This window comes from Lontra canadensis, unplaced genomic scaffold (genome assembly GCF_010015895.1).
Source record: "Lontra canadensis isolate GAN:19392208 unplaced genomic scaffold, GSC_riverotter_1.0 scaffold107, whole genome shotgun sequence".
Lineage (NCBI taxonomy): Eukaryota > Metazoa > Chordata > Mammalia > Carnivora > Mustelidae > Lontra > Lontra canadensis.
This window is the reverse complement of record NW_022631101.1, coordinates 5828004-5844213: the sequence shown is the minus strand read 5'-3', so window position 1 is coordinate 5844213 and position 16210 is coordinate 5828004. Positions and strand designations below refer to the sequence as shown.

Below are 16210 nucleotides of genomic sequence, written 5' to 3'. Positions count from 1 at the left end.
GTCGTGGACCTCACATCAGAGGAGTGGCAGCTACTAGGAGCTCTTCCAGCAACCTCGTGTCTGTGAGTGAGGACCCTTGGTGAGCCCCCCAGCCTATTGCCATTCCTTTCTTAACTGCTGGAATTTATAAGCTTTCTGAATGTTTAACATCTTTGAACTTCGGATTTATAGATGGTAAAACATTTGTGTCTGTCTGAACCTGGAGAAATGTTCTTGCTCTCACCCCCCAAATGAAAGTTTTATACTTTGCTGAAATGCTAACTTGAAACAGTCCCTTCCAACTTTTTCAGAGGTTCCAAAGACCAAGCTCTTGGTGGCATGTTTATCCACATGCAGATTGTTAGGCTTCCAGACTTACAGCCGTCCTCCATCTGGGGCAGGGAGTCATGGGTTGTAGAGGGAAGAATGAGCAGTGAGGGCCATCTCAGTGACTGGGTAAAAGCCAGGTCCATGAGTGAAAGCCTAAGGAGCTAGAACCTTTGATACGTTATTTTGAGAGCACGACTTAAAAAACCCTTAAACTCTTGAGGCACCTGGCTGGCTCAGTCAGTAGAGCGTGCAGCTCTTGATCTTGGAGTCATGAGTTTAAGCCCTACTTTGGGGGAAGAGATTACTAAAAAATAAATAAACGTAAAAAAAAAAATAAAAGGAGATAGGCCCTTTATGTCTTTGTACTCTGTCAGATCTGGAACTTTACTAGCACCAGCTTTCTTAGTTAGACTCTCTTCGTAGCATCTTTACTCTTCTTCACCAGCACTGCTCACTTTGCCTTCCTCCTCCTCAGCATCTCACCTATGGTCAGAATTAAGTTTCCAGATACACATGGACTTTTCCCTTAACCATGACTTTTATGTCCCTCTGCTTCCCTTCTATTTTCTCTTCTTCTAGTGGATGCCTCTAACTTTTATTCAACTCAGAACACCATTTCTTTCCTTGATCCCTTGACCCTTGTTATGAAAATTGGCCCCTTCTAGTACCTAATCACATACACTTTCATTGGTCTCCTTCCTAGAAGATACCTGGCATGTTGATGATGGTATAGACTGGCTCCAGGAAAACTCTTGACAGGCTGGATCCCCCAGAGAGGCACCAGGAATGTGATGTATTCAACAAAATATTTCACCTGAGAAAAGACTTTGAGCAGTTTGATTCAAATGGAAAAACTTGGAAACATAATTTAGATTTACTTTTCCAGAACAGAAATTATGTAAGTAAAAAAGCTGAAAAGTTGTTTTTCCACCCTATGCACAAAAACACTCATTCTGGAATTGCTGTGAATATGATTGTGGAGAAGCTGTCAGTAAGACATTGTGCCTGAATATGAGTCATTCAGAAATGAGATTTTATAAATGTAGTGAGTGTCAAAGGTCTTTTAACCGTATGTCACAACTTCTTCTACACCAAAAAGTTACCCAGGAGAGAATCCCTGTGGATACAGCGAATGCAGAAAATTTTTCTCCCAGAAATCACAGTTCATGGTACACCAGAGAATTCACGCAGGACAGAAAATATGTGAATGCAATGAGTGTCTGAAAGCTTTTATTCCAAAGACAGAGCTTATTTTACTTTGAAGCACTCACACAGGAGAGAAGCCTTATGAGTGCAGAGAATGTCCACAGGCTTTTAGTAGTAAGTTTCAGCTCACTCTACACCAGAAGTGCCACACAGGAGAGAAACCCTATGAATGCAGTGAGTGTGGGAAAGCCTCTCCCGACAGATCTGATACAGTTTTCCATCAGAGAACTCACGCCAGAGAGAAACCCTATGAATGTAATGAATGTTGGAAAACCTTCATTAGTAAGCTGCATCTCATTAAGTGTGAGAGAATTCATACAGTTGAGAGACCCTATGGATGTAAGGAATGTGGAAGAACTTTCTCTCTGAAGTTTAGTCTCACTTTTACATCATAAGACGCATACAGGAAAAAAGCCCAGTGAATGAAGTCAGTGTCGAAAGCTTTCATCCAAGGTCACAGCTCCTTGAACACCAACGAACTCACCCTGGAGAAAAACCCCTTTTATGTCCCTCTGCTTCCCTTCTATTTTCTCTTCTCCTTCTAGTGGATGCCTCTAACTTTTATTCAACTCAGAACACCATTTCTTTCCTTGATCCCTTGACCTTGATCCCTGTAAAGAATGTCAGAAGGCTTTCATCCAGAGGTCAGAGCTTGCTTTACAACAGAAAATTCATAGGGGGAGAAACTTTATAAATGAGTTGATGTCAGAAAGCTTTCGTGCGGCAGTCAGAATGCATTTTACATCAGAGAGTTCATACTGCGGGGAAGCCTTTCCGATATGGTAAATTGGAAAGTCTTTAGCACCAAATCACCACTCATTATACACCAGAGAGAGCACACAGGAGAGAAACCCTATGGATGCAATGGGTTGTGGGAAATTCTCACAGAAGTCACAACTCCCCATACATTAAAGAACCCATACAGGAGAAAAACCATGTGAATGCAATTGACAGAAAACCTTTAGCCGTAAGTCCCCACTCATCATACACCATACAGGAGAAAAGCCCTGTGTATGTAGTAAATGTGGGAGACTGGGGTGCTGGGGTGGCTCAGCTGTTAAACACCTGCCTTCGGCTTAGGTCATGATCCTGGGGTCCTGGGATCAAACCCCACGTGGAGCTCCCTTCTCAGTAGGAAGCCTGCTTCTCCGTCTCCCACTCCCACCGCTTATGTTCCCTCTCTTGCTGTCTCTCTCTGTCAAATAAATAAGTAAAATCTTTTAAGAAAAAATGAGAAAACTTTCTCCTGGAAGCCTTGTCTAAGTGACATTAAAGAACACATACAGGAGAGAGATCCTACAATGCAGTGAATGTGTGAAATCCTTTGGTGTCGAGTCACACTGCAGTAGACACCAAAGATGTTGTATAGTAATCAGATGGATAAGATGGATATGGTGAAAATAAAAAAGCGTATAAGGAGGTCATTCCAACATGAGATAGCAGGCATATGGGAGACAGTTCTTACGGTGATTAAAGAAAAGCTTCCACTCAGATGTTTAATTTCACTGAGAATTAAAATGAGAAATCTAGGGGCACCTGGGTGGCTCAGTCATTGAGCATCTGCCTTCGGCCCAAGTCGTGGTCCCAGGGTCCTGGGATCGAGCCCCACATAGGGCTCCCTGCTTGGTAGGAAGACTGCTTCACCCTCTCCCACTGCCCCTGCTTGTGTTTCCTCTCTCCCTGTGTCTCTCTCTACCAAATAACAAATAAAATCTTTTAAAAAATAAAATTAAAATTAAAAAAAGAAATCTAGTGCCGAAGATAAATACAACAAAAATCTTCAGTAATAACTTGCAGCGCAGTCCTTCATCGGAAGAAGGCATACACGAGAGAAACTGAATTCCGCAAATGTACAAAAGTTTTCACACAGAAACCCATAAGGGAAAGAAATTATATACAGGGAAGGAATGTAGCAATATTTTCGTTGAGAAATTTCAGATGTATCAAAGAATTTACTCCATAGTGAATCATAGAAGAGTAATAAATGTGAGAAAAATCTTTTATTGAAAGTCAGAAGCATGTGTTATGGGGCGCCTGGGTGGCTCAGTGGGTTAAAACCTCTGCCTTCAGCTCAGGTCATGGTCCCAGGGTCCTGGGATCGAGCCCTGCATCAGGCTCTCTGCTCAGCAGGGAGCCTGCTTCCCTTCCTCTCTCTCTGCCTGCCTCTCTGCCTACTTGTGATCTCTCTCTGTCAAATAAATTAAATCTTTAAAAAAAAAACGTGATATTAGAGAATTTACACTAAAAAATAACTCTGATTGCCGTAAAATGCAAGATTAGTTACAAAGAACTTAAAAAAATTTTTTTTTAGAGAGAGAATGGGCGAGTGATCAGAGGGAGGGGCAGAGGGAGAGTGAAAGAGAATCCTAAGTAGGTTCCACGCCCAGCTCAGAGCCCAACTTGCGACTGGAGGCTCGGTCTTACAGCCCTGAGATCATGACCTGAGCCAGAATCAAGAGTCAGCTGCTTCACCGACTGAGCCACTCAAGTGCTCCTTACAAAGGACTTTTCAGGCAGATTCCCCAGATATTAATGTTTTACTGCATTTGCTTTATTCTCTCTCTCCATGTATATACACAAACATACTATTTTTCTGAGCCATTGAGAGTAAGTTTCAGACGTGATGCCTCTGCAGTGTGTAAATGCTAAGAACAAGGACATTCTCCACCATATCACAATATAACTATTAAAATCAGGAACAGTGATTCAGTACTGTTATCTGATTTACATCTGGCTGGCTCAGTTGGTAGAGCACGCAACTCTTGATCTTGAGGTTGTGAGTTCAAGCCTCACATGGAGTATAGAGATTACTAAAAAATAAACTTAAGAACGGTTACTTGGGACAATTTTTAAAATAACACTGGGGTGTTTATCAATAATAAAATTAGATTAGTTATTTTTTGTTTGTATTCTGTCTTAGAACTTTTGTACCCATCCTTGTTGATGTTGGTATTATTTTTTAATACTCAAAACATTAGCATGGCTCCAGAAGTCAAAACTATACCCAAAAGTATACTCAGCAAAGTGATTTTTATGATTTTTAGGATGTAGACTTCCCATAAATAAGTCCAACGTTTGCATTTTGCATCACAACAGTGCAGTATCCTTATAACTGGAGTAATATGAATTACTGTCCTGTCTGCAACCTTTTTTTTTGGATGAGGGTAAATGAGGGTATAGAGGGGAATATATGACTCTTTCCCAGTATTTCTGAGAATTGAAATTCCTATTTACTTATGCTTATTCATGAATATGGAGTAAGATAAGGATACTTTGAGTTGCCTAGCTGGCTCAGTGAGTAAAGTGTGTGACTCTTGATCTTGGGGTCATGAGTTTAAGCCCCGCACTGAGCATTGAACCTAATTAAAAAAGAAAAAAATAGGGGCGCCTCGGTAGCTCAGTGGGTTGAGGCCTCTGCCTTCGGCTCAGGTCATGATCCTAGGATCCTGGGATTGAGCCCCGCATCGCATCGGGTTCTCTGCTCAGCAGGGAGCCTGCTTCCCTTCCTCTCTCTCTGCCTGCCTCTCTGCCTACTTGTGATCTCTGTCAAATAAAAATAAATAAAATCTTTAAAAAAAAAGAAAAAAGAAAGAAGGGTAGTTCCTTTTAAAAAAAAGAGAGAGAGAGTTAATCATTTTATATGTTTTACATATGCTGAGGCAAAAACCACATACTCATCGATGGGACACTCTACCTCAGGGAAAAGAAGTGAGTTGGAGCTATGTTTATCAGTATGATTGAATCTCACAAGCATAATTTTGGTCGAGAAGTCTGGTCACAGAATACAAACAGTGTAAAGTTAAATGGTATAAAAAGGAGCATCTAGCTGGCTCCTGGGAAGAGCGCAAACAAAGAACTCTTGATCTTGGCATCATGAGTTCAAGCCCCACCTTGGGCAGGTAGAAATTACTTGAAAAAAAGAAATGAATAAATGGTATAAACAAATAAGTTTGTTAGAGATACATATATAGTAAAACTATAAAGAACAGTAGGGGAATGCTAAACACAAGATTTTAGGTAGTAATTACTTGTTAGTGTGAAAGGGGAATTTGGTCAGAAAAGGCAAAGAAAAGGCTTTCACAGCACCGATAGCATTGCTTACCTCTCTGAAGCCTAGTGGTGGGTGGGAGTCCTCACTAATTTTGTTTCTATCTTACATACATATTATACGTATGAAATATTATAATTTCAGAAAGTACTATAATATGTGAATAAACATCAACATCACTTTCCTTTGTTTTGACTGTGGTACCTAATTGACAAAAAGGGTCTGACTCAAGTACTTGGTAATCAGTATTTAGTGTATGAACAATAAAATTTCATTTCAGTGTCAGACATTTCAGTGTCTTTCCATTGTTTTTATCATTGTAGGGATTTCATGAGGTGTCTGACAATACAGCCAGACCATCCTTATATTAGCCAAATACTTCAGAGAATTGCACAGTGAGATTCTGGAACAGTAAGAAACAATTTGGCTTCATTTTTGCTTCACTGCAAATTTCTACATGAAAAATCATTTGAAACCAGGCTTTTGTTTTAAAGCAGTAGGTACGGAGGGTGGCTCGGTGGCTCAGCTGTTAGGCCTCTGCCTTTGGCTCAGGTCATCATCCCGGAGTCCTGGGATCGAGCCCTGCATTGGGCTCCCTGCTTAGCAGGAAGCCACCTTCTCCCTCTCCCACTCCCCGTGCTTGTGTGCCCTCTCTTGTTGTCTCTCTCTCTGTCAAATAAATAATCAAAATCTTAAAAAAAAAATGCAGTAGGTACACGGTGCCTGGGTGGCTCAGTTTGTTAAGTGTCTGCCTTAGGCTCAGGTCATGATCCCAGGGTCCTGGGATCAAGTCTTGTCTTCCTTCCTTCCTTCCTTTCAGTAATTTCTACCTGCCCAAGGTGGGGCTTGAAATCATAAAGCCAAGATCAAGAGTTCCTTGTGGGGCGCCTGGGTGGCTTAGTGGGTTAAGCCGCTGCCTTCGGCTCAGGTCATGATCTCAGGGTCCTGGGATCGAGTCCCGCATCGGGCTCTCTGCTCAGCAGGGAGCCTGCTTCCCTCTCTCTATCTCTCTCTCTCTCTCTCTCTGCCTGCCTCTCTGTCTACTTGTGATCTCTCTCTGTCAAATAAATAAATAAAATATTAAAAAAAAAAAAGAGTTCCTTGTGCACACTCTTCCCAGGAGCCAACTAGATGCTCCTTTTTATACCATTTAACTTTACACTGTTTGTATTCTGTGACCAGACTTCTCGACCAAAATTATGCTTGTGAGATTCAATCATACTGATAAACATAGCTCCAACTCACTTCTTTTCCCTGCGGTAGAGTGTCCCATCGATGAGTATGTGGTTTTTGCCTCAGCATATGTAAAACATATAAAATGATTAACACCCTCTCTCTTTTTTTAAAAGGAACTACCCTTCTTTCTTTTTTCTTTTTTTTTAAAGATTTTATTTATTTTTATTTGACAGACAGAGATCACAAGAAGGCAGAGAGGCAGGCAGAGAGAGAGGAAGGGAAGCAGGCTCCCTGCTGAGCAGAGAACCCGATGCGGGGCTTGATCCCAGGACCCTGGGATCATGACCTGAGCCGAAGGCAGAGGCCTCAACCCACTGAGCTACCGAGGCGCCCCTATATTTTATTTTATTTTATTTATATTTTCACTTTGTATAATGCCTTCAAGATCCATCCATGTTGTCGCAAATGACAAGATTTCCTCATTTTTTATGGCTAAATAACAGAGTACATAGTTCGCTCATCTGTATTTTTAACTACTTCCCTGGCTGGTTCTCTTGTGGCCACTGTGGAGATCAGTTTTGTGGAAATACCATCATAGACAGTATTTGGGGGAGGCAGGGAGGTGAGGCTGGGGATATGAGGACAAACTGTAAAACATCCATAACCTATTTTTGGCATTCAAGTCAGTGAGGGGTGAGATGAGCGCCAGTCTCTGGAACAGACATTAGGATGAATGAGGATATCCTGGATTTCTTGAAAGGTTGTTTGTTCGGGGAGCCCCAGAAAACTTATTCCAGAGAAACTGACAGGGAAGTAAGCAAGTTCTGAGCCTCTCCCAAGTGGGCATGAAGAAGTGAGACTCAGCAAAACTTCCATTTTCTTTATTGTGTCTTGGCTCCAAGCAACCACTAGGTGGGAGTTGTGTTCTAACTCAGGTTTTCATTAGCTCTTGAACAAACACAGTTTGTTTTGCTTTTGCTGGCCTTTGATCCCCCAGATTTCACTCTTCTAATAAGCCCAGTTTTAGGTTACATAGCTCGGATATGAGTAGGATGCTCTACTTCAGGCTGCCTGGATTCCAGAAACCAAGAGGCTTCTTTAGTGTAAAGGGGAATGGACATGAGAGGAATTGATTTTTTTTTTTTTAAGATTTTATTTATTTATCTGACAGAGAGAGAGATCACAAGTAGGCCGAGCAGCAGGCAGGGGAGGGGGGCGGAAGCAGGCTCCCTGCTGAGCAGAGAGCCCGATGTGGGGCTTGATCCCAGGACCCTGAGCCGAAGGCAGAGGCTTAACCCTCTGAGCCACCCAGGTGCCCTGTTTTTTTTTTTTTTTTTTTTTAATAACCTATTGTGAAGGATACCAAAGGTGCAGAAAAGTGAATAAAACAAGTGTACAGCTTGTCTCATTCTTATAAAACAAACACCTATGTGCCCCCACATAAGTCAAGATCTAAAAACTTAAGGAACCCCAGAAGATTGCCAGCCAACCATGTATACGTTTCAGATCAAACCTGCTCTCTCCTCCTAGCTGTGATCACCCCTCTTGGCTTTTATGTAATAAATCCCTTGCCTTTTTTTTTTATTATTAAGATTTTATATATCTGAGAGCAAAACTGAGCACAAGTGGGTGGAGGGATGGGGGAGAGGTATAAGCAAACTCTCCGAGCCCAACATGGGGCTCAATCCCAGGACCCCAAGATCACCACCCACGCCAACATCAGCCACTTAACCAGCTGAGCCACCCAGGCAACCAAATCCCTTGCCTTCTAAAATTAAACCTAAGTATGTATACCTAAGTAGTGTAGTTTAACCGCCTTTTGGGAAACTACGTAAACGGAATATAACAAATCTATTCTAACATATGTAGCTTTTTCACTTAACATGATGATCTTAAGATTGATCCATATCATGGGCTACTTCAACTGTTCTTTTTGTAGAGTAATTAATTTTAGGAATAGACTGCCGTTGTTCATCCTACTGAAGATGAACATTTGGTTTGTTTCCAGTTTGGGGCTATTATGAAATATGTAAGTATTTCATAATCTTGGGCATGCTCTGTTGTCCAGCTGTTTTTCCCTCACTTATCATCTATGCATCCTAGCGGGCACAGGCTCATGTTTGTTGGCAGGGTGTATATCTAGGCGTAGTTTGGTTGGGTCATAGAGTGATTTTTTATTTAATTTTTCATTTAATTTTATTATTATTTTTTGAAGATTTTATTTATTTGACAGAGAGAGACACAGCAAGAGGGAACACAAGCAGTGGGAGAGGGAGAAGGAGAAGCAGGCTTCCCAACGAGCCGGGAGCCCGATGTGGGGCTCGATCCCAGGACCCAGGGACCATGACCCAAGCCAAAGGCAGACGTCCAACCGACGGAACCACTCAGGCACCCCATAGAGTGATTTTTAAAAAAGACTTTAAAGAGCAAAATGAAAACATCTACAAGAAAAGAAAGCTTCAAAAATTGAAAACATTTTGATGATCTCTCACTGATTGCCTTTCCTTCCTTTTTTCCCCTGGGGAATATTTCTAATCAAATATCATATGGCATGGGGTACCTGGGCGATTCAGCCCGTTAAGAGTCTGCCTTTGGCTCAGATCATGACCCTGGAGTCTTGGAGTCCCTATGTCAGGCTCCCTGCTCAGCAGGGAGTCTGCTTCTCCCCCTCTCTTTGCTCTTTCCCCTGCTCATGCTCATGCTCTGTCCCTCTGTGTCTCTCTCTCAAATAAAATCTTTTTTTTTCTCTCAAATAAAATCTTAAAAAAAAAATCATGTCATTTCCCCCTTTAATAGTTTTTATCTGTAACAAATAAGGATTTTTAAAAACTATAGCCACCATATCATTACAATTGACAATAATTTTTGAATATATCTGTGTTCTCCAAAGAAACAGAACTAATAGGTTGTGTAGGTATGGGTATGTGATTTATTGTGAGGTATTGACTCATGATTGTGGAGGCTGAGAATTTGGAGTTGGAAGGGATAGGGAAGATGTCTTTCTGATTAAATAGTAATTCTTTTTTTTTTTTTTTTTGAAGATTTCATCTGTTCATTTAGTTGACAGAGAGAGAGAGGGAGAGAGGGAACACAAGCAGGGGGAGTTGGAGAGGGAGAAGCAGGCTTCCCACCGAGCAGGGAGCCCGACACCGGACTCGATCCGAGGTCCCAGGCCCAAGCTGAAGGTAGACGCCTAACGACTGAGCCACCCAGGCACCCCTGATTAATTAGTAATTCTGTTAGCTGTTCCTGAGAACCTCTCCTTTTAGAAGAGTAGAATATTGACAGCTTCAAGTACTCACATCTGCCATTTCAGGACAAAATCAGCTCCAGAGGGCCCTGAACAAGATACTGGGGCAGTGACCTTTCTGTCAAGATTTATTTTGCTAACTGAACTGCCCGCACATTTCTCTCCTAATACCTTCCTCTCCAGCCCCATAAGAAGACCATTTGTTCTTGGGTGTGAACTATAAAGATATATCTGTGTTTGCAAGATCTGGTATTAGTTCTTATTCTGTTCTCCTGTAAAGAGAGCATTTATGCAACTGCTAATCACTAGAAGAATCTGATGGCACATCACAGTTACCAGAGAGCTTTGTGAACAAATATGGATTCCTGCATTCTGCACCAGACTTTGTTAATCCGTGATGGCTTGATGCTGCAGTGACCTGACCCATATTTTCAAAAAATACCTTCCCAAGTGATTCTGGCTAATGGTATCAGTGGTCAGTTCACACTTGGGAAACAGTTACCTAGATGGTATTTGGGGCTGGGAGAGCCATGAGGTGGGAACGTGAGGAAAAAACACAGTTGCTCAATCTTCAGTGTCCCAAGATTATGAGGCATTCACACAGATTCTCTTTTATCTACTAGCAAGTTTATCTAGTACCTTAGGGTGGGATGAGATACAGGAGAAATTCCCACTCTCCTATCTGTGGAACGTACATTCTGGAATGAGGGGACTTCCTGGATTAGAAAACAGATTTCCTTGTTCAGATGCACTTAGAAATTCACTGTGGGCAGGGGAGTGGGGATCTGGTGGCTTAGTTGGTTGTGGGCTGATTTTTTTTTTAATTTTATTTATTTATTTGATAGAGATCACAAGTAGGCAGAGAGGCAAACAGAGAGAGGGGGAAGCAGGCTCCCCGCCGAGCAGAGAGCCCGATGTGGGGCTCGATCCCAAGACCCTGGGATCATGACCTGAGCTGAAGGCAGAGGCTTTAACCCACTGAGCCACCCAAGCACCCTGAGCTGGTTCTTGATTTCCGCTCAGGTCATGATCTCAGGGTTGTGAGATCTTGGACCACGGCGAGCTTTGCACTGGGCTTGGAGCCTGATTAAGAGGATTGAGAGTCTTTCTCCCCGTCTCCACCTGCCCTTCCCCTCAAAAAAAAAAAAAAAAAAAAAAAAAAAATCACTCTGGGAGAACTTGTGAAGGAGAGAATCTGATTCTCTTAGAGGATTGCTCCCAGTGACGTTGTACAGCCAAGGAGGAAGGTCACACTCCCATTTCCTTGCTTTGTGTCCTGGTAGCCACAGGGTGGAGCTCGATTTCTAAGTTTGTTTTCTTTAGCACACGAGACAAGTAGGACACCAAAGGCAGCCATACCAGATTGTTTCTTGCTGCTTCCTTTTGGCCCCTCAGCTCTCTCTGTCCTGATAAAAGCAAATTTAGAGGACTTCAGTGCCTCTTTGAATGGGTTGCCTTACTTGAAGGAGCTGAAATCCAGAAGCTATGAAGCTTTCCTGGTATGAAGGAAAAGGAGCCTGAATTTCACAGAACTATTAAAAAAAAAAGGTAGGCTATAACAAATCTAAGGGAAAAATGATTAAATGGTAAACATGAAGATTAGGGACACCTGCACGACTCAGTGAGTTAAGCATCAGCCTGGGGTCATGATCTCAGGGCGTTGAGATCAAGCCCTAGGCTGGGCTCCACCCTCAGCGGAGAGTCAGCTTGAGACTCTTATCCCTCTCCCTACCCCCCCTTATCTGCCCCCCCCAAAGTAAATAAATGAATCTTTTTTTTTTAATGAAGATTAATACATTTGAGTAAAAGAAATACCCATGTACCAGCAGCAAGTCAAGACATAGATCATGATCAGCGTTCCAGAAGCCATCAACCACAACATACTTTTTTCTGATCATTTTCCCTCCGTCCTTCCAACGGTAACCACTATCTTGATTATGGCAATAAATTCATCACTTTCCTTCATAATTTTACTACATGGTTATGTATTTCTGAACTGTCAGTTAAGCATCTGCCTTCAGCTCAGGTCATGATCCCAGGGTCCTGGGATCAAGCTCACATCAGGCTCCCTGCTCAGCAGGGAGTCTGCTCCTCCCTCTCCTGTTCCCTCTGCTTATGTTCTTTCTCTCTCTTTCTCTGTCCAATAAATAAAATCTTTTAAAAAAATAAAACAAAACAAAGCAAAAAACCAATTTAGCCAAAAGCCACAGAAATGATTAGAAACAATTTAAATGGTCATTAATATGTAGCTGCTTAAATGTTTTGTTACAGCAAGCCAGTGGAATACCATGCAAGCATGAAAAAGAATGAGGAAGCTCTTTACATGCGGATATAACTGACATGTTATTGCCAGAATTTCACCTAGTTGAAAGGATGGCTGCAAAAGGTATTATTTTAGGTAGATGAATATCCACCTACTTTTTGTAATGGAGGGGGATGAATATTGGGTAGGAAGTTGGCAGTCTCTACCACATCCTACCTCTTTGTCCCCTCTGTATACTCTTCCGAATAGAAGTAATCCTATCCTTCCCAGGGGTGATAGCCCCAATGTCTTATTTTGGAGTTTTAGATTCAGTGAGGTTATAAGTGTTTCTTTGTGAAAACATTCCATAACTTAAAAGAATCCTCAGCTTCCAGAGACCCAACCCATAATGGTGCGATAGGAACTGGGCATACACAATGAAGACTTACAACGAAGGACAGAAAAATAGAGAGGAGATAGCAGGCACTGTTCTGTTGTGAATAACCAAGGCCAGTGAGCAGGAATCATAAGAATTCACGGCCCTGACAGTGAAGCACTGTCAATTAGTGCTTCGCAGTGAAGCACTGTTGATAAACCACTTTGGAAGTGCTGGTTTTGTTGAAATGATGTACACCATCCTTTGTGGCTCCTGGCTTTGCACTCTTGCATTTCTTACTTGTTTTTTCTTTTCTATGGCCACACCTTAGTTGGACATTTCTTGGGAACCAAAAAGCATTTCTGACTCCTAGAATGAAATGGGTACATTGCTGTGCACTGGAAAAGCAAAACTTCAGGGGTGACTTGAGGGAAGGGAAGAAGGAGGATGACAGTAAAGCAGCAGAAAGAGTGAGGAACTTGTGATAACAAGACTATCTAATATTTAGTTTGAGTTCTTTCTTTGGGCATTGCATCAGGAAAGTATGTTACATAGTAACAGATAATTTGTGCATGAGGTTTTCAGAAAGAAGAAGAAAAAAAAAGCTAAGTACTATTGTGGACTGACTTCAAAACAAAAGCACCAGACAACAGTTAGCCAGAGTGCTTTACCTGAAGCAGAAACTCAAAACCAGAGGTGTTCATAAAAATGTAAACCACATGGGAATTTGTAAATATTATAAACTGCAGTGAGAATCTACTAGGCACTCCCAATTCATGAAATGAGGGTGAGAGAGCATTTCAGCTACACATCAAAGGTTCTTGTTTGACACCTGGATGACACTATTGTCTATTGATTCATTAACTCAGTATTTATTGTCTATCACACAATAGGCACTATTTTATACATAGGGCATGGGGATCCATCACTGAACAATATGGACCAAAATCCCTGCCTTCAGATAGCTTACATTCTCATCATCTGAAGGAAACCATACCAAGTACTACACACAGTTTCCATATTGTTTCATGACAATAAATCTGACAGTTTGGATGAAATGGCTAAATTCCTTGAAAGTCACAGTTTACCAAAATTGACAGAGGAGGAAATAGAAAACCTGAATAGTCCCATAACTATTGAAGAAATTGAACTCATTACTAAAAGCCTTCCCAGAAAGAAAACCCAAAGCCAACTAGCTTCACTGGTAAAATTCTAAACATTTATGAAAGAAAAGAATCAGAGGAATCACTTCCCAGGTCTGTTTAGGAGGGCATCAGTAGTTCGATGTAAAAGCTGAGAACATTAGAGGAAAGGAAAGTAATAGACCCATCTTTACATATACATAAGTGCAGAGGTTCTAAACAAATCTAGCGAACTATGTTATCAATAGACAAAATACATCATGACCAAATGTCATTTATTCTGGGGCTGCAAGGGTAGTTTGGTGTGCAGAAATTAATCAGTGTAATGTATGATGATATAAATGAAAGAATAAAACTAATATCATCTTTATGTATGCATAAATGCATGTTATACAATCCAATAGCCATTCATGATATTAAAAAGAAAACTCTTAGTAAACTATTAATACAAAGACATTTCTGTAATCTGATTAAAAATAGCTTTAAAAAAACTTAAGCAAAATTTTAATGGTAAAATAACTAGGGTTTTCCTCCATACAATATACTCTCTCATCTAAACTTTATAAATTCCCCATCACTTTCTCTTCTCTTCCCTTGTACTCTTTGGCAACCTCCACTTTATCCCAGGGTAGAGGCTGATGTCCAAAATTAAAATGACACCTTATGTCACTTTTTTCCCCAAATCAGGGACACCCAAGTATTTTTCCTGATGAATATATTAGTATGACCCACGGTAAGATGAAACTGAAATGGGAGCAGGGTTAAGAGCACGCAGAGCTCAAAAACTTCCTCCAGCCTCCTCACATTGCCTGTAACTCTGCTTCTGTGGGTGGTAAAGCAGATTTAGTTCTGGTCTGGGTTACATGATCTGGGTTACATCCTCACTAAGGGCTCTCTCCAGACTGGCAGGCAGGGAGTGGATCAATCTCTCTCGGAAGTCTTGGCCCACAAAGACATAGAGCATTGGGTTGAGGTAGCTGTTGAAGAGGACCAGGGAGCTTGTTGGATTAACAAAGACATGAAGAATTTTGTACTTACCCTCCAAGAGTATCTCTTTGAACCAGACTGTGCTTAAAAGGGCAACCAGTTGAAAGGGGAACCAACAGAAAAAGAAGGAAGCCACAACAGCAGTAAGGGACGGCTAGATTTAATCATGCTTTTGCGTATCTTGGCAGCAATGAGCCCACAGCACGCAGCAATGAGCCCACAGCACATAGCAGTGATGGGCATTGGCATGCTGAAGCCAATGATAAACCAAATGATCCCGCTGGCTGTGAATATGGAGACAGTAAACTTTGTCTTCTCTTCAGTACTGTTGCCCGAGGTTGCAAAATTGAAACTACAGGAAATATTCCTTGTTCCATCATTTACTGTAGTCAAGAAGATGAAAGCTGGCAAGATGAGGATTAGGGCAAGAATCCACGGTCCGATAATCACTTTTGTAGCCAGACTTATAGTACGGTGGTTCTGGGCCCAGACTGGATGCAGGACACAAATACAGCGGTCCAGGGCAATGCAAGCAATGGGGAAGACACTCCCAAACAGGTTTATGTCCACCACAATGTGAACCGCCTTGCGTAGGAACGAGCCAGAAGGCCACTGTTCTCTCATGGCCTTTGAGACAATGAGGAATGGTAGGGTGGCAGTGAAGGAGAAGTCGGCTAAGGCGAGGTTCAGGTAACAGATGGTGCTGACTGTGTGTGCCATCCGGAATCCAGCTATCCAGATCAAAAGCCCATTGCCCAAAATGCCAAGGACAGAAGTGATCCCAAGCACCACAGTGACAGAATCCACAGAACCGTGTAGCCAACAGACTCTTGGGGCATCTCTTCAGGTCCATCCATAGGGTTGGAGATGTTGCTTTCCATCTTGCCCACACCTGAAACATTTCAACAGTTGCCATGTCTCATCTTTGGAACCATCTTAACATCCCTATTCATGGTCATCGACCTCCACTAAGATCCCACTCCAACCAGGACACCCACTCTCCTGAAACTTGTGGCCAGTCATACGATAAATATAAAATTGGCACTCTCTTGGCTTTTACTTTGGGAAAGGATAGTTCTCCATATTCCCGTATTATTCAGATGCATTCCACCTATCAGGCTGATTGCTTAGACAAGAGGATGACAAGGCTCCTGTTCACTAGCAGAAAAATACGCTGAGGATATCCAGTTAAAAATTGATTGGTAGACAATTATGGCCTCGGGAGGGAAACACTGGACTCAAGAGTCAGTAGGTTCAACTCTCACCCATGATTCACTGCATAGATGCTGGCAAGCTCTTTCAGCCCCTGCTTCTCCAAGACTCCCAGCTCCCACTATGAGAACCTTTGCCTGCTGTTTGCTTAGTATTGAGGTTAAGGTTTCAGAATTTGGTTTCAGAATTTGGTTTGAGTTTATAATTGAGGGCCTTGAGCATGTAGTTACATTGTTACATCATGTGGATTCTGTGCTAGAAG

At 41.9% G+C, this 16210-nt stretch overlaps 1 protein-coding gene across 1 annotated transcript; it reads right to left on the bottom strand.

The window, feature by feature from the left end:
- Window positions 1-14608: 14608 nt before the first annotated feature.
- On the bottom strand, window positions 14609-15617 carry LOC116855956 (N-formyl peptide receptor 2-like). Its single transcript, XM_032839046.1, is given in 3 exon segments — window positions 14609-14883; window positions 14886-15533; window positions 15536-15617. Coding segments are annotated over 3 exon segments (1005 nt in total).
- Window positions 15618-16210: the final 593 nt, after the last annotated feature.